Here is an 18,606-nt window from a genome sequence, read left to right on the forward strand (position 1 = left end):
ATGGATGCTCAATCTGCACCCCATTACAGGAGAGTCACCATTGGGCACCAACAAGGCAGCTATCAGTGGCAGCCATCTCCTGAAAGAGCTATAAGATGGCTGAATGTCATTATGTCAGCCTTGGCCAAGACATTGAGCTGAAGGTTTCTCACGAGTTTGAAAAACAAACCCAGACATTAAAAAAGTATCTGCATGATGTCAACTTTGACAAATCCATTTTCTGTCTGAGGCAGAAGTTGTGCTTGAAGCCCAGCTGCCAAGTGAAGCTCACTGCAGGCAGCGTGAGCGAGAGCCCATAGAAACCTCCAGACTTGGATCTCCAGCCATGTTGGCAGATGCTGTTTTGCTCTGCCAGCCTTTGGAAAGACTACACAGAAGGGTCAGCAAATAACAAACTGGGCAGGAGGACAGAGTTGGGTGTGCAGGCATATGTTTGTGTTTGTGTGTGTGAGTGTGTGTGTGTGTGTGGGTGTAGGCAAGTGCAAATGCAAGTGCAAGTGCACAATTTGGTGGGAGTGTAAATACAGTGAGAGCGAGAGTGAGTCTCTCTGTGAGAGTGAGAGTGAGTCTCTCTGTGAGAGTGAGTCTCTCTGTGAGAGTGAGAGTGAGAGTGAGTCTCTATGTGAGAGTGAGTTTCTCTGTGAGATGAGTCTCTGTGTGTGAGTGAGTCTCTCTGTGAGAGTGAGTCTATCTGTGTGAGAGTGAGTCTCTATCTGTGAGTGTGTCTCTCTGTGTGAGAGTGAGTCTCTCTATGTGTGAGTCTCTGTGTGAGTCTCTATGTGAGAGTGAGTCTCTATGTGAGTGAGTCTCTGTGTGAGAGTGAGTCTCTCTGTGAGTGAGTCTCTCTGTGAGTGAGTCTCTATGTGAGTGAGTCTCTGTGTGAGTGAGTCTCTATGTGAGTGAGTCTCTATGTGAGAGTGAGTCTCTCTGTGAGTGAATCTCTCTGTGAGTGAGTCTCTATGTGAGAGTGAGTCTCTCTGTGAGTGAGTCTCTCTGTGAGTGAGTCTCTCTGTGAGTGAGTCTCTATGTGTGAGTGAGTCTCTGTGTGAGTGAGTCTCTATGTGAGAGTGAGTCTCTCTGTGAGTGAGTCTCTCTGTGAGTGAGTCTCTATGTGTGAGTGAGTCTCTGTGTGAGTGAGTCTCTGTGTGAGTGAGTCTCTGTGTGAGAGTGAATCTATATGTGAGAGTGAGTCTCTGTGTGAGTGAGTCTCTCTAGGCTAACGGCTGGCTGTTTCAGAGTAGAGTAGGCTGAGGGCTAGCAACAGCTACAGACTTGTCTTGTATTTACAATGCAAACGAACTTGGCCATAGAACATAGGTCCTAAGTCAAACATATTTTAGAGACGTTTTAATTCATGATCAGTAAGCTTACCGTAGGTCGTTGTATCGTATCTCCCTGGCTGTCGCCACCAGTATCACTTTCATCCACGGTACCTGATGATGGCCCTGCCGTGGCAAACATTTCCGATATTTTGGCACATTTGGCAGTGTAGGCTTGAAAAGCAAGCCTCTTCTTATCTCGCAGTTTCTCCGCACCCTCTTTTCGCTTTCTCTCCATTTTGGACTGGAGGATTCTAACGAAACGTGCGTTTCTGTGCACCGCCCAAGCCAAAGGTAGAAGATGTTTGTTGATATGATTGGACGAGCCCCTTGTCACTAAAGAAGACAGCCAATGGGCCGCAGACTAGCATGCGCTTGTCAAGCATGTCAAGGCCATGGGCCACTCTGAGTTTGTTTCCCGTCCTAATGCATTATGTAGGCAGGTCCAAACCAAAAGGGGTTGGTGTTGGGTCAGCCCAGGGGATGTGATTGGGCCAGCCCAGTGTCAATAGGGCCGCTCATGAACTACTTTCGTGGGCCAGCCGGTCAGACCATTATATGTGAAAAAAAATAAAAAACATTTTTTTTTTTTTTTTTTTTATTTGAATTTTTTTTTTATAAATTCGGGACTCTTGAATTTTTTTTTTATAAATTCGGGACTCTCGGCCCATATTGCACCTCGGCCCACCGGGAAAACGCCCGGTATGCCAGATTGCCAGTCCAGCCCTGTATGTGAGTGAGTCTCTATGTGAGTGAGTCTCTCTGTGAGTGAGTCTCTATGTGAGTGAGTCTCTGTGTGAGAGTGAATCTATATGTGAGAGTGAGTCTCTGTGTGGGTGAGTCTCTCTGTGAGTGAGTCTCTATGTGAGTGAGTCTCTGTGTGAGTGAGTCTCTGTGTGAGTGAGTCTCTATGTGAGAGTGAGTCTCTGTGTGAGAGTGAATCTATATGTGAGAGTGAGTCTCTGTGTGAGAATGAGATCAAGGAAGAGAGCAGTAATGAGCAGGAACTTTATCCAGGGCAGTCAGACCAGAGGGTCATGCAAAGCCTGCTCTCCTTCCTAACCCAACATCACCTGCGTGACCCCCCCCCCCCCCCCTCCTTGGTGTAAAACTGGGCAGTGGAATGAAACGAAAACGCTGGATAAGCCAGTGAGCTAGCTTTCCCCTCAGCTGCTTTAAGGGCAACTGTCTGTCCTCAGTCCGCTGAGGCTGCTGCTGCTGCTGGGAGAACATGTCCGACCCTGTGCTTTCAGTCAGAGGGACCCACCAGAGCAGCTCCCCTCCCTCTGGAAGCCTCCCCTGTGTTCCTCCACAGATCAGGTGACAAGGCCTGGCTGTGTTTGACAGGCTGTGGAGGGTGCCCGGAGGTGGTTAAGTATTCATTATGACGGCCAAGAGACTGCGCTCCATAAAAGCTGCATGGGTGCACCCTCACAATGAAACTGCATGTGATTGGACTCTCTGTGGGGAGGCAGAGCAAGAGTACAAGCCAGTGAGGAGTGAGGCAAAAAGCAAGCTGTGAGAGGCTGCAAGAGGCTCGTGTATGAATTTCTTTTTTATCATAGTTTATTTCACTTTACTCTGTTTGTGTGCGTGTCTGTCTCTCTGATCTTTTTCTTAGTGGAGTTGTGTTTTCTCCAGCATGGCCCTGTAGCCCTGCGCACGCTCCTCTGTGGCACGCTGCAGTGTTGATTCATGAGCAGATCATACAGAATAGTGTTACCCCGCTCTCGTGGCTGCTGGCCAAGCCAAACACGCGATTAGGTATCAAGCACAAACACTGGAGCTAGCGCGAGCCTCTCAGCCCAAGGTCGCCAGGGCTCGCCATCTGAGCCCATCTTACCCAGCAGCCTCGGCACCAGCCTGGACCAGTGAGCGGCCTCAGGTGCCGTGAGGACACGCTGTTGCTGCTGCACCTCGTTTATGAGTGAGTGAGCTGGGGCTCCATCTCAGAAGGGAGGACTTGTGTGCCGTCCAAAGCTACATTTCAGGGGAGGCCTGGCCTCTCTCCTTCCAGCATGAATGAGCACATGTCAGCAGCGAGGGGGGCTATGGGTCCAAATCATAGGCCATGAGGGAGTCTCATCACCACGGGGCATTCAGAACAGCTGTAAGCCACCATCAACCCCCGCAAAGAAAGATCAAGAAGGACCCCAAAATGGCCCTGCATGAGCAAAGAATCATGACAGGCAATACATTAACAATGAATTGCATGTGTACTAATGTTCACATATGATAGTAATCAGACCCCTTTCTTTCTTTTGACTGACACTCGCTTCATCTAGGGCTAGGGTCAACTGGTGGGAGGTTAATGACAGCTCGGAGAGGGCTAATGTATTCCGGGTGGGTAGATAGATTTAAAGCATCGTTTGTTGAACTGAGGCCAATGAGACTCAATTTGGGGGTAATGAACCACAGTGCGGTGACCCAGCCTCTGGACCAATGCACTAGGCAGACGCATTAGTATGTATGTTTACCCACACATCCTTATGTATACAAGGACTAAACTAAATGGGTAGGTGGAGACACAAAGACATGAAACGCTTCAGAAGGAGTGATAGGAGACATCACGTGCACACCATGCCTCCTGCAGAGTTTAACATGTGGGTCCTATCTAATGACATCCTTACAGTATTCAAAGAAGGATCTACAATCTGTCAACTGGAAATGTATTTACAGTCAGCAGTCACAGTCACAGTCACAGTTCTGTTGTGAACTCAGCGAAACAGTCTTGCAGAAAACACATGTTTTGTTCTAAATGGAAGAATGCTGAAGTGTGAACAAGTGGTTGTGCAACTTTAAGATGAATCATGTGGACCACCCCACTCACCCTGTGGAGGGGGTCATGATGCAGCCTCCGCGATCAGCCGTCACCCTGCAGCCGCAACCCCTCTCCGGCGTGTCGTGGTTCATCCCAAAGTTGTGTCCGAGCTCATGGGCCAGAGTCACTGCTGCCCCCAGAGGGTTGTCCGAGTGATCCTACAAAGACCAGAGGAACATTGGGAATGTCAGATTGATCCTACAGGGACCAGAGGAACATTGGGAATGTCATAGTGATCCTACAGAGACCGGAGGAACATTGGGAATGTTCCGAGTGATCCTACAGAGACATTGGGATTGTTGCAACACACTCTGTGTAGTTTAGATCATTGGAAAGATTACCATGAACACACACACACACACACATGCAACAGCGCAATCTATTCCATTTCCAAATAAATAAGCCAATTTTCTGAGGAGCTTGCTGTGTGCAGTGTAGTGTAATCCATTTAGTTACGCTTTCCAAAGATTAGGCCCTGACAAACATTGACTAATATACTTTTTTTTTTAATAAATGGAATTGCAATTCCGTGTTGCACATGAGGTAGATAATCCATAAAGCACTGCCACAAACAACCAAAATAATTACTTTTCCAAAAACCCATTGGAGAAACATAACTCAAGAATCGCACCGCATCTGTAATGGCCTGTGTGTTGCCAAGCCAGAATAAATGATCTAGTGGAGACGGTGCCTTTCCAAGCTGTTTCACAGAGCTATAGCATGTGTGTGTTTGTGTGTGTGTGTGTGTGTGTGTGTGTGTGTGTGTGTGTGTGTTTGTGTAATACAGTGGCAAAACATGACCTCCATGGAAAGACTCACAGGAAAGTGTGGATGTAAACCTGCAAAGCCTTATGATAAATGGAAGGATGGTGAAAGAAAGACTGACAGTTAAATAAAGAGGGTGTTAAACATGAAGAGTCTTAGATGAAACAAGACAGTCTGAGGAAGAACTGGCTTACAGATAAAGGGAGAGACGTGGAAACTGAGAGAGAGAAGGAGAGAGCTCAGCAGCTGTCAAGATCTTCCACTGAGGTCTTAGGACAATTCTAGAGTGGTTCTAAGTGAATTATGCAGTGTATGTGCAGCTCTGTGGCCATGAGTATGTGTGTGTATGTGTGTGTGTGTGTGTGTGTACATGTGTGGGTATGTGTGTGTGAGAGAGGCAGACAGAGTGGTGTGTGTTGGTGTGTGTCAGTGAGTGCATTCATGTGTATGCATCCTTTCTGCGAGTGTGTGCAGAGGGCAGGGCGAATGGAGAGATTCTGGTGGCTGTGCATTATTCAAATGCGACGCACCTCATGATGACGAGGCGCTCGAATGCTGCAAACAGCTATAGCTGAAAACACTCCAATTTCCGAATCACTCTGATCTCTGCCGCCCCTTACACACCCTGCAGACGCTCACCACACAGAACCGCATCAAACCAGCCACATCAAACCAGCCGCGGCTCACTGCAGGCGCCCATCGGCAAAGCCTTCAAACCACGGTGATGCACACATCTGACATTGTACACATAATGTAGGTTCAACGTCCGTGACATCTGGAGAGTGATTGCATGAAAACGAGGCTGAAACAAGTGCTCAGCAAAACCCTTCCAGCATCAAAGTGAGTATTGCTGTGGACTTATGGAGACGGATTTGGGTCGATGTGAAAAACATATTTCGGGTCCTTCCATGTTGTGGCTATAGGCTCTGTAACCTTGCCAAAGACTTTTCAATGCCTGAATGGATACAACAGATCCAGGATCAGTGATTGACTCCTGGACATGGCTAGGCTCCGATTCAGGACTGTGGAAGAAAACAGAGAAGGAATGCAGAGAGGACAGAGTGATTTGTGTTCTACATTAAAAACAGTCTCAGCTGGTTTCTATAGATGAAACTTCGGAGTGATATACCCTGAGGCTAATATGATTCCTCATGTTGAAGGGCCCTGCGAGACGATTCACTCTCTCTCAGTGGGGAGGCTGAGTTACTTCCACCTCAGCTCCCGGTCAAAACAAACAAGGGCATCGACCGACGCACTCAAATCGAGCCGCGGAGCAAACAAGATCCCCAATCCCCCTCTAATGACCGAGGTCTCAGGTCACCCTCAGCAGGGGCAGGAGTGGGTAAACCCCTCGGGGTGTGGAGTACAGCAACCTGGTCCACACCCTGTGGAGAGAGTCTGGCGTTCAACATACCAGTGTGAAGGAGAAGTTTAAGGTTCCACTGTATGTTTCTCTCTCACACTACTCTCCTTAATGCTGTTTTTCTGTTCCAGCCCTTGTGTGAATGTGATGGGTTTACGCATGCTGACTTTGTTGTGCCCTGCCTCATGAAATCGCATCAGGCTTGACTCATGTAAGTTGATACGAGGCGCGATTTACAGCCAATGCCTTGGGAATGTGGGCGCACTGCATGATATAACGCCTCGAGATCAGTTTTGTGGATGTGTTTGGGAACACTCAAGACAGCCACTACCCCAGAAACCTCATTTAACCTTCAGGCTAATGGGAGCAGGATGTCTGACAGCAGAGATGTGCCGAGAGGCTGGGGAGATGGAAGACAAGGAAATAGCAAAAGAAAACAAACAGACGGCAGATGAGTAGTGTTTAGATGTTCTGTGATGATTGTTTGCAATTAATCTTGTTTACACTGAAGGTGAAGCCAAATGGGTAAATCTTGTCTGTGAAAAATAGCCTTTTCATTCTTATCTACACATCTGTCGGTAACAGAATGAGAACAGCAGCTTCAGTTCCACTACGCAACCGCTCAGAACCATTTTGGCCAATCAGGATCCACTTACCATGACGATGCCACCTGACTGCTCAGCTGTGCACATGCTCATGATTGGAGCCATGCCTATGGTGGTCCCCTGGAAGTAGACCCCACTGCAGACAAGGCAAACACACAAATGGAAGAATCCTCATCACAAAAGTTATCAGCGCAGTAATTTTTTCAGCAGTAGGAACATCAGCCTCTTTTTAAGTGACCATGTTTACAAGAAGAAATAAGCAACAGCCAGTAACCTTTTAACCAAAGATTTGAACTATGAAGAACAGCTTGTCAAATGGAGTAACCTGCTAACCCCGACACTTAAGTGGAACACCTTACTATATGTCATCCTAGGTATCTACCTAGTACCTACATAGGGTAGAGCTGAGAATACTGGAAATAATTACAAATGGAAATGAGAAAAAAAAAACACAAGATGTACTCAATTTGTCCAGACGCTTGTCAAATGCTCTAGTTACTTCATTTTCAGTTCAGTTAACTCAGATTTAAAGTTGATTTTTACAGTCAGTCAATTGATGCATAGTGATGAGTACACGCTCTGCTTACCATTCTGAGACAATTTGGGATTAGCATATTGGAAAGCTCAGTCAAACATTCACCCCTGCCCACCCTCCCACATCCTCATTGGGCTGACAGGACTTCATACACTGTGGGGAGGGGGGGAGTGTGTTGGTCTGTCCCACCTGACCAGCTGGGCGTTGTCATGGGGTCTCCGGGGAAGCAGCTTCAGCTTCCTCCAGTCCAGGAACTCGTGCAGCGTGGTGAAAGGGTCCTGTGAGACGGAGCACTTGTCTGAGTCACTCCACACCTCCAGCCCCACAAGGGCCACACGGATGTTCAGGGGCCGGTAGAACTGGGGGCAGAAAGGGGTGGAAGAGCATCTCAACATCAATCTTCATTTCGATTACTTTTATAAAAGGAGAGTTCAACCCAACACATACAATACTGCTGTCATTGCTGTTTAGGCACAAACTATATTAATTCGTTTTCCTGCCTAATTATGTAGTGAAAATTGTTGTTCAATCCATCCATGGACTGGATGGTTCAATCTGTTTCCAGTGTTCTATTCAACTGAACAGTTCAATCCAGAGTTCAATTGGAAAACCCTGTGGGTAAACGATGGGTTGACTCAAAAACGATGGGTTGACAGATGTAATTCTAGAATATTGATTGGTTAAGATTAGTTACCAGGCAGGAACTGGCTAATACCAAGACGTCTATTTTGAGCAAAAACCCAACAATTACCTGTGTTTGTGAAGTGTAACATACATCCTTTATCAGTTATTTACGTTTACGATATGTACTGCTACAGATTACACCTATCACAAGTGTAATTTAGTAACTATTAATGTTGAACAGCAGCGTTAAACGTGACACCACATTAAAAGAGAGGCAAACGACGTTGTAGCTGGTATTAGCCAATCAAATACATGGGGGTTTTCTGTTCCTGCCTGGTAACTAATCTTAACTAATCAATATTCTAGATTTACATCTGTCAACTCATCGTTTTTGAGTCAACCCATCGTTTACCGACAAACCCTTTTGAAGAAAGAAAAAGTTGTCTGAGAGAAGAGCTAATTCTCTCCTAACTCCAGACCTGTCATTCTTCTCCCAGCCTTTAGACGACCTCTCCTCTGAAACATAACCCGTAGGTGGCTGCTCCTCGTTTGTCATCTGTCCATCATTACTTCCTCCCTACCTATCCATCTGCGCTCTCTCGGGCTTGTTTGAAGCTCAGGAACATCACAGCCCACCGCACCTACCCCGTGTTCACACTAAGGCTTACCTTGTCCACATAGTTGGCAATCTCAGCCAGCCTCTGCTTGACTTTCTCCACGTCTTTGCCTTGTTTCTGAAACTGAGAGGAAAAGTGTTAGGCTCTGTTGTTGTACCGATGCCAAACTCCATTGGAGAGATGGATTTTGTTTGAAGTTTGTTTTTGGTTGCTATTGCGTAGTGCAGTGCTCAATACATGTTTGAAGAGCCATTTAGTCCAAGTCACAGCTGCAGGTCAGTGAGATTAATGGGTTGGAACAATTTGAACTGGGGATTATTAATCAGGATCTGGCTGGACTGAACATAATTTCTCCAGGAAAACCGCTATTATTTCATAATGACAGACTGAAATAATTTATCGAGGATACGTCCAGTGTTTCAGAAAATGTATGGTTTTAAAGTGAAACTCTGACACGACTGTGAGTACTTAATTTACTGCCTATTAGGAAACAAGATTGACCTAGTCCTCGTGTCCAGGATCAGACTTCCTCCGTCTTCCTGTGTTTGTCTTTGTGTGGTGTCTTTGTGTTTAAGTCTGTCTCTCTGTTTGTGTTTGATTGTTTTTTCCTGTACACGTGTTTGTGTGCAAGTTTATTTATGCAACTGAGTGTCTTATTCGTTTGTGTGTGTGTGTGTGTGTGTGTGTGTGTGTGTGTGTGTGTGTGTGTGTGTGTGTGTTAATGACCCCACTCAACATCTACTGGTGTGACCCACATCTGCAGTCTGGCATCGGTTTCCCACTTCCTGTGTGAAGCTCTTAGGGTCAGAGGGAGATGTAGAGATATAGAGAACATATGTGGTGTTCTTCCACTGGACACACAGCCAAGCATCCAGCAGAGCAGATGACACACTGAATCCCCACCACACAAGAGGCTCATGAACTCTTCCTATACCTTGAGGTTTTAGAGTAATGTTAATTCCCTCACAACCCTACTGCATTCAACAACATTACCGGCACTTTCCCAACTAAAACACTGCAAAATATGTCCTCTAGTTAGATCCCGCTGTATTTTTATAGACTGTGACAAGTTCAATATGAAAGGCTGTTGTGGGAGAGTGCCAGAAGAGTCTCTCCACCTCTCTCTTTCAGTGTTGGCAGATGGGAACAGTATCCACTGCAAGCTTATCTAGGCTGCTCTCACCCATGTAATCAGTGCTTCTATAATCAGCGCTTCCTCTGCAGATAGAGCCAGGAGGAGAGGGGGAGAGCTGGGGAGAGCGGGGGAGCTGGAGGGGGAGTCTGCATGGAGTGGCACAGGGCAACAGGAAGAGTTCATCCCAGTGGCTTACCTCTCGGTTGTCAGCTACTATTATCAGCTCCACATACTTGGTGGTGCTCTGGGCTTGTCTCTTGTGCTGAGTATGGAAAAGAGAGAGAGACAGAGAGGAACAGAGGGAGGGGGGGAGACAAGGACAGAGAGGGAAATAAAGAGAAAAAGGGAACAATATCAGGGGGATGCTGACAGGACACATTAGACGTTGTTTAAATGCATTCAGGGACTCTTACATGAACAGTGGTATATAACACCTGAACCACAAAACCACCCACAGCAACAAATCACAGAAAACTACTTATGGCTTCGTAATTAGGGAAGCTTTCTATCTGTTATGAGTCCTGCAGTTCGTCCTCTTTACAAATGTGCACCTTTCATTTCAAGCTCATAGGTAATTATTCATAAACCCTTCTAGAGAGCGGCACTTAGGATTCCACTCTGCTGATAAATCAGGGCTTTTCTGGACATCAACATCTTTTGAGTAGGTTTTATCTGACACAGCTAAAAGCTGGGCTTTTTTGAGTGCCCCGGTGGCAAAGAATAACAGAGCCCAAGTTTCCCCTCCTCCTCCGACAACCCCTGCAGCCATGCCAAGACCTGATTGATGCCGCACAGTGTCTTAACCACTACGCTTAGGGACAGGATACATCTCTATGGGAGAACAATGTCTGAAGAGGACAAGAACACCAGCTGTGTTGGCTGAGTTTTGTGATTCACCATGGGACCATATTTGTGAGACATTAGATTTAGTCTCTTTAATTAAACAAACTCAGTTGGAAAACATTAGGGTGATCTGCAACCATGGCTCAGTTCAAATATAGATCATCATCAGTGTGTGAGCAGCTAGTCTAATTGCAACTAATGCATCCTAATCTGATACATATTTGGAACTCCTTAGTGTTCTGAAAGGATTTATATCTTTAATGTCTATGTCGGAGAACCTCTTCACATCTGAAGTCCTTTCTTTCCCTACCTCCTTTATTTGAGCTCTGTGGTCTGCCCACACAGTCTCCTTTACCTTAAATCAACGCTGACCTTTACCCACTGAGAGGAGAGTACAGCATGAATGGGCAGCTCTTCTAATCTATTTGTAGCTTGTTATCCATATGTTCAGGTTGGCGTCTCTGGCTGTCTGAACATGCCCAGCGTATGGCCACGGCACAGCAGGGTTGGCAGCCTTCCCTCTGCCCACTGCGAGCTCTATCTTTAGTCTTTCTCACCAGGGAGGGCGGCGGTTATCACGGCAGAAGTCGACACAAACCTGCCGTTGCCTCGCGTGTCCAGAGGTGTCAGAGGCTCTTATCACCAATACCCTCAGCAGGCTGTACCGCGCCAACTCCCCTTAGCACAAGGCTGCCTTCTCATTGCCAGCTGCATATCTGTGGCTCCCTCACACTTCATGTCACACTAGAAGAATACTCATATTGTTAGAAATAATCTCCGTTTTTTTTCTGTGTTGCACACGCAATCCACTAGAAGGGGTAGGACGACAAACGTCTCCTCCTATGAAAGTGCCTGCCTTTGAAGCCAACCCCCATTGGCCATGACATCTGTAAGATAGTGGAGCGTATTAGCCGGGCCCTTAATTGAATGAAGAGCCAATGTCATGAGATTAAAAAAAGAGATGCAATGAGAAGCAGGACAAATAAATGCCTCTCTCAAAGCGAATAAAGGCATATTTTTGAAGAGCGTTTTAAATCACAGGGAGGCCTGTGTGTTGGGCTCTTGACAGCCTGCGTTGGCCCGTGCTGAATCATCAGGCAGCCAGCGCCGCCGAGCACAGACTCCATCTCACATCTCTTTAGGAAATCAGGCCAGAGCCAGACAAAGAGGCTCACATTAACCCTTACGACAGCCTGTCGACAGCAGGGAAATGGGGCCACTTGTCATCTACTGAACCAGATGACAAGAGAGACGGGTAATTGGTTTGATTGCAGAATGTGTGTGTGTGAGCGTGTGTATTTGTGTGTGCGTGTGTATTTGTGTGCGTGTTTGTATTTGTGTATACGTGTGTGTATGTGTGTATTTGTGTGTATGTGTACTTGTGTGTATATTTCTGAGAAGCAGAGGCGAAGGCAAGGTCATTGACTCCTCTGCCAGGTGAGAAGACGGAGGCGGAAAATCTGATTCTGACATAACCTTATCCATCTGCAAACAGACACACATTCTCTCCTTCTCTCTTTTCTCTCTCTCTCTCTCTCTCTCTCTCTCTGTCTCTTTTATACAAACACACACACGCACACACATAGCCACAAACCTAAATAGACCCTAAATAGAAATATATATGATAAGATAAGATATGAATTCACTTAATACTTTCACACTTAACAGTCACAGTAAATGTATGTTCAACGGATGTGATAATGAACCAGTCTAATCAGAGTGTCCAGATTCAGATTGTGTTAAGTTGCTAATTTCCCCTCCCCCCAACGTTGTACTTGAACTTTCCCTGACTGATGTGTGTTTGTGGAGGATTTAACAGTGACAAAGTTGAGGAGGTGTTGGCGAGCAGTTTGAAGAGAGCAGTTAGTTGCACTGAGCTCTTTCCACTGAGCACTTAAACTGCATGCTCAGCAGAGCTCCACGGACGGAGCAAAAATAGTCCAATGTTTTCTGCTTGATGTGAACGTGCTTGGTGAACCCGTCGCTTCGTCTTACTCGGGTGCTGAGCCTGTGGAGCGGGGCGCTGGCATCGAGCGAGTTCAGGCTGAAGGGGTTGGAGATGTTGGCGCCGTGCCCACAGGAGCCCAGGGTCAAGTTGAGGTGCTCTCCGCGGTAGATCTGGTGGGTGGTGGGGTGGAGGGGGTCTCCCGACGGCTCCAGTACAAAGGTTTTATCTTCAAGTGTAATCAGTCCCCTGTGACAAACACAACAATAAGAGCTAACATCTGGAGGGCTTGCTGCTGGGTCTTCTAAATGACAAAAGAGTGCAGGTAGCTTCACCATCTGTGCTGGGTAAGAGGTGTGTGTGTGTGTGTGTGTGTGTGTGTGTGTGTGTGTGTGTGTGTGTGTGTGTGTGTGTGTGTGTGTGTGTGTGTGTTTGTAGTTGTCCAGGGTGTGGATATAAAATCATCAGAGGAAAACTACATGACACAATTTTACTGCTTCAGTAGCACCAATGTCAACAACACATTTCTCACTTACAAGCTAAAAATAACATGATCTTATCCTTATGGATGTAAACCATTTCATCTATGATTACCCCACAATTCATCTTTGATTACCCCACAATTGTACGCATTCAACAATATACACAATGCATCATGAAATATCATCTGAAAATCTTGGATCTTGGACTTGGATGAAATATAATATTCTCATCCAAGTCATCCACTCTCTTAGTCAGTGGGACATCAATAAGTGGATATTTTGCTAAATAAATAAATAGTATCCGTTCGTTTACTATCTGTCTTTAGGGGTTGTGGGAGCGCTTTCTTCTCTGCGAATGTTCTCACACTTAGAGGCTGGAAGTGGTGATTTAAAGTGACATCTTCATGCTTTGAGACAGATCTGAACCGTAGGGTCTTTAGCAACCTTCTAAACCACATAAACTTCCTTGAAAACCCCACAAGCTCAACTTCTGCCAACCAAAATCGGCCGCAATTTGTCTTGGCCAATGCAGCGTGCAACAGAGTTCTCATCTAAATGAACTGTCCACATTCGTCAGCCTGAAAAATCTGGAGGCAGATTGCAAAGCTTTCAAAATGTAAAAATACTACAAAAAAACTAACAACAACAACAATGACCTGCTCTGTAAAAAAGAAAACTTTGACAATAAGCATCAGGCAGCTCTGCTGACGGTGAGTGAGGACATGTGCTGGCTTCATTGTGAAGACATTCCTGCTGTTGTCCAGCAATATTATCAGCGTAATTATTTCTCCCTGACATGTGCAAATGGTTATTTTTCCAACATTTGATATCATCATAGAGCTAAGGGGGAATTCCAACCAAACGCAGACACGCAAAAGTGTGAGTTTGAATGCAACACACACACACACACACACACACACACACACACACACACACACACACACAAATGATAATTCGATATTGTGTTCTGTGCCTCTATGATAATGTGGTGGACAGTTTGTCAGCGGGATCACCACATCACTGTGGCGAGAGTCACGCCACGTCAGAACTCATTAGTCCTCCTGGCTGTGAGGCGCTCCATGACGCTCGGGAGTCATGTGGCATTTGCAGCGTTCCCCTCCACGTTTCCTCTCGGTTCCTGTTAGTGATTAGGGACAGGCTGTCTCCAGAAAGAGACCAGACCTCAGCACAGAGACCAGGGGGATGCTTTTGTGTGCAATGACGACCATCGGCCTCTTCACCACAAACAGAAAACTAAGGATTGCCAAGTGACCTGATTCAACACCAGGAGAGACCAGGGAGCCTGTACATGACATGAGCTCTCCAGTTAAAGTGGCAGAAAGAGGAATAGGGGACACGCATGGCGGAGGAGGCATGTGAGTCCACTGTGGCGTGAATAACATGGCAACCTTCGTGCCAGGACCAGCTCTGACCCTGCGGAGCCGAGTTTAACTCACCTGAGCCCGATGCAGGTGCTGAGGCCAATGTCTGACCGGGCGTGACCCTCCACCTCCCCGTGGTAGTAGCAGTTCACCTGGGCAAAAGAGGAAACATTCGTGTAAGGTGGCACATGAAACCAAAAGAGAAAATGACTAATAGCCATTCAGTGTTGGTGCTAATTAGCTGCAAACCATAACAGAATGACTGGGCTACGAACACTTGAACAACATGATGTGGTGCATGACGGCTCCCGTGGAGCATGTGTCCCTCAGTAGGCTGCTGGAATGTGGGGGACGTGAGCGGTGTGGCCGTCAAGGAAAAAGGCATCCTGTCTGAGGCCGAGCAGAGAGGACGGAAAACACTGGCAAGGAGAGCAGCCACAGCCACAAACAATACAAGCAAATGAAAAACTTCCCACGTCTCTACTAAATCTCTGTCGGGGTTTTCACTCTCGAAGTCTGATCGTCTTCATGTCTCTTTCTCTGTCTGTCTCTCCCCCTTTCTCTCTCTCTGGGGGGAAAAGCATTTTTGGGGTTGCTATTTTCAGAAGTGGTTCACCTCTCTCCTTTCCCATGTTTTCTTTGACATGTTCAGTGCAGTGTTGTCTTTGGATTCCCACCAAGGCCCAGAAGCCTAAGAGTTAGTCATTAGATTGCTGTTCCTATTCCTCTTCTGCTGAGATAGCAGAGAGCCACATGTCACTGTTCACATTGAAGGGCTGGCTCCAGGTCTGTAACCGTAAGTTACTCTTCAGAACATGGGTCACTATCAAACCCAAACAGTTGTGGGAAAATGGGATCGCCACAATAAAATACATACATAAATAGAATTGTCACTGGAGGGTTGCATGATGTATTGCATTATACACATTTTTGGCGGATGGCTTGAATGCTATCGCAAATGCAAATGTTATCACTGTGTGAATAAAACCAGTGCTATATATTCTGAAGTCTAATGTCGCTTGAAATGAATGGGAATTAGATTCAGAGTGTAGCTCTAAACTATGGCTCTATGCCATGGACATACTGTTCAGCACCAGAACCTGTCTGTGGTGAATCATTCGCTAATAGCCTGAGATTAAACAAATGCATCTCCACTGCTTTAAAAATGAAATACTGGCTGCTGCAGCCCAGATGGAAATGCTGGCTTTGGCATGGAGCATTGATGCCACGGACAGATCCATATTTGATGAGATGATGAATGCTCTGCATAGGGGATATGAATAGCCTGGCCATTCGGAGACAGTGAGTGGGCTTATCTGTCAGGAGCTGGCACTGTCTAAGGTTTGCCAAGATGTCTAGAGTAGGGAATAAAGTACAAAGCTGCTAAACATAATGGACTTAATCAAATAAACACATATGAGACTGTGAGAGAGATTCCATCACACCGTTGGGTATTTAATATATGTGCAGTGGGGATATGAGGTGATGATACTATGGGGCTTGGAGCAGAGAGCACCAGTTTTAAAAGGCTTCCATCAGGAGACATGTAAATGGAACGAACGAAGGGAGAGAGAGATGTCAGAGTTCACTAGCGCCTCCCTCCCATGGTGCTTCAGCGCTGACACACGTTTGAACCTGCTGGAAGCCCACGCTGGACAGTATGTCAGACCTCTTCCCTGCTGACAAGCCCAATAAATCCCCTAAGCATCAGTACCCCCTAATGAAGCCTTGGCCAGACACTCCCTCCACAGCCACAGGGCTGGGTCCTGTCAGTGAGACCGCGGCCTAAGGGCTTACTCACATCAGCCCCATCCTAACTCTCAATGGCTTTTTCATACGGTCCCATGCGGCTACACAGGCAGTCTGTTTAAACCGTTGCCATTAAGTGGATGGTGGACGACAAGTCCTGCTAATTCGTCATAGGGCTTTAACTCCAAAGGAGTCATCTGATAGATGGTGAACTCTAATGGATAGCATCCAGTTTGCAAAACCCTTCCGAGACACTCTGTGACATGCTGATGTGAAAATCATAGATTTGAAACAGGCCAGTCCACTGCCTGGCCCTGCATGGTCTAAGCCCTTTGCATGCCTGGTGCTGGAGTGGGAGATCTCAGAGGAGCAATCACAGGCCCTAACCAGGGCCAAACCCAAGACAACTCCTTCATTGTGTCTGCGCTGAGCAATGGCTGGAATGAGCTGTGTCTGCCAAAAGGACCAGATATGTCCCAGGTCCACTGTTGACTTCACCTCTCACTGCTGTTTCACAACAGCTGCATAGCAAATATTTAGGTTGAATGTCCCCGGGAGCAAGAATGTGTAGGCGCACAGTTGTCAGAGACCGGAAAATTACATTTCTTGCAGCATTCTCTTGATGCCTCTTTTGGTAGAACTAAGCTGGAGGACTCGTGTTAGCATTACAGCTCTGTTAGACTGCTCACAGTCTGGAGTCATTCCCTCTGTATGGAATTTACATTGATGGTTTCTCTTTGCAACTTTCCCCCAAGGTCAATGATTTTGCAGTTACACTCTATTCACATCTTTAATTGGCACTCCAGAACTATGACAAATTGCCTGGATTCAATCATATACAAACTACATGCTCATGTGGTGAAATGTCACTGAGTCAGAAAGAGTAAGAGCTGAGCCCCATGATGGATGAGAGAATGGCTTGGACAGTGTTCATGCAAGGTCAGGGCACTCACTCCCTCCTCAGTCTGCAGTCGCTGGGATGCACAGGGATGGCCAAGAGGCCCACATGTTGCTTGTCAAAGCTCCTCTCTCCCCGCTTGGAGCTCAGTTGTGAAACCTCTGCTCAAAGCTTTTTATTGACCTTGACCAGAGCTGGCAGGAGCAGCTATCCTGTCCTCTTCCTCCTCTGCGCTTTAAATCTAACCCAGGCCACAAACAGGAACACGGGTATGCTACACGAGGGGTACCTGAATTACCCCTTTCCTTTTACTAGATAAGTCATTTTGTTGCCTTGTATTTCATATGAGTAATCACAAATTATGGACAGGAAGGCAAAGATGACAGCTGCCATTACTGTCTAGTCACAATGGGTTATACCCATAACCGCAGCCATAACTTTTGTACTAGGAAATATGAAAGCATTTAAATCCAGCACAAACACTTGTGTAAATCAATGGTTATGACATTAAATGTTTATCCATGCTGAGGGAGTCATAAATGCTATATGGTTGATGAGTAATTAGCTAAGAGCTCTCAGTGCCCTCATATATCTCTGGCTGTAATATTCAGGGGATGCAGGCTGTTCTAACCGGAGCCTGACCGCTGTTTGCTCGTCAGCTGTTAGAAGAGAATTATGCTAATTCCCTGGATCTCAGCTCCTGTTGGGGTTCTGCCCAGAGAACTTGTGGTTTGCTGAATCGAAGTCCGTGGGTACAGGGGATAAGGAAGGAGACCTTCTATTTTGGCTAGTGCTTCTGTTTTCACGTACAGCCGAAGCCTGATATATTTAAGAAGTTGGGCTTTTCCTGGCAAAGTCAATGTTTGTGGAATGTTTTCATGTCCAAACTGGCAACACCAAAGATTGTGAAAAGGACACATCAGAGTTTCCCAATCACCCGTCTCTGGACAACAGACTCGGAGCCCTCTGTGAATGGAACAAAGGGCAAGCTTCTAGCTCATGGTTGATCTCGTTTAGGGAGGTACAGATCAAATACAACTGGATTATAAACTTGGTTCACAACACAGTGAGAGGAGAGGTCACGAGAGAACACGTTTTCGCTCACTTAACACTGAGTCGAGTAGTAAATACCCAAAACACTGCCGCAAATTATGTTGTTCTGCTTCCATGGATATAAGTCTCTAATAAGAGAATGACTATTCATTAGAATTGTTCATGTTTATGGATAATATGACTTATGTTCTGTAGAGGTCATATAACACTGTTCAAGATATGATTGAATAGTTGTATGCCCCAGATCAACCCCTCTGAGTCTCACTAAAGGAGTCTTTGCACTGCAGGAACTCATTAGACTTTCAAGTGGCTCAAACGTTAACAAGAACGATCCACTGCCAATAATTTGATTGCAACGTCAATCAAGTTGTGTCATCAATTCCGAGCATCAACATTAGGCCGTTAGAGCAGAGAATTTGTAGGATTACCCCAAGGTTGAGTCAATAGTTGAGTCGTAGAAAGTAGCTAAC

At 46.3% G+C, this 18,606-nt stretch overlaps 1 protein-coding gene across 1 annotated transcript in view; it reads right to left on the minus strand.

Annotated features, from left to right (window-relative positions):
- adam12a (ADAM metallopeptidase domain 12a) overlaps positions 1 to 18,606 on the minus strand; it is a gene marked incomplete at its 5' end in the record, with an annotated part of 77,963 nt that overhangs the window by 23,447 nt on the left and 35,910 nt on the right. Inside the window, 7 exons of the mRNA XM_080835692.1 lie at positions 4,150 to 4,298; positions 6,925 to 7,009; positions 7,598 to 7,767; positions 8,701 to 8,772; positions 9,981 to 10,046; positions 12,623 to 12,821; positions 14,512 to 14,588. Of these exons, the coding sequence (XP_080691818.1) occupies positions 4,150 to 4,298; positions 6,925 to 7,009; positions 7,598 to 7,767; positions 8,701 to 8,772; positions 9,981 to 10,046; positions 12,623 to 12,821; positions 14,512 to 14,588 (818 nt within the window). The remainder of the gene's footprint in view (positions 1 to 4,149; positions 4,299 to 6,924; positions 7,010 to 7,597; positions 7,768 to 8,700; positions 8,773 to 9,980; positions 10,047 to 12,622; positions 12,822 to 14,511; positions 14,589 to 18,606) is intronic.

The sequence above is a fragment of the Sprattus sprattus genome, assembly GCF_963457725.1.
Source record: "Sprattus sprattus genome assembly, chromosome: 3".
NCBI lineage: Eukaryota > Metazoa > Chordata > Actinopteri > Clupeiformes > Clupeidae > Sprattus > Sprattus sprattus.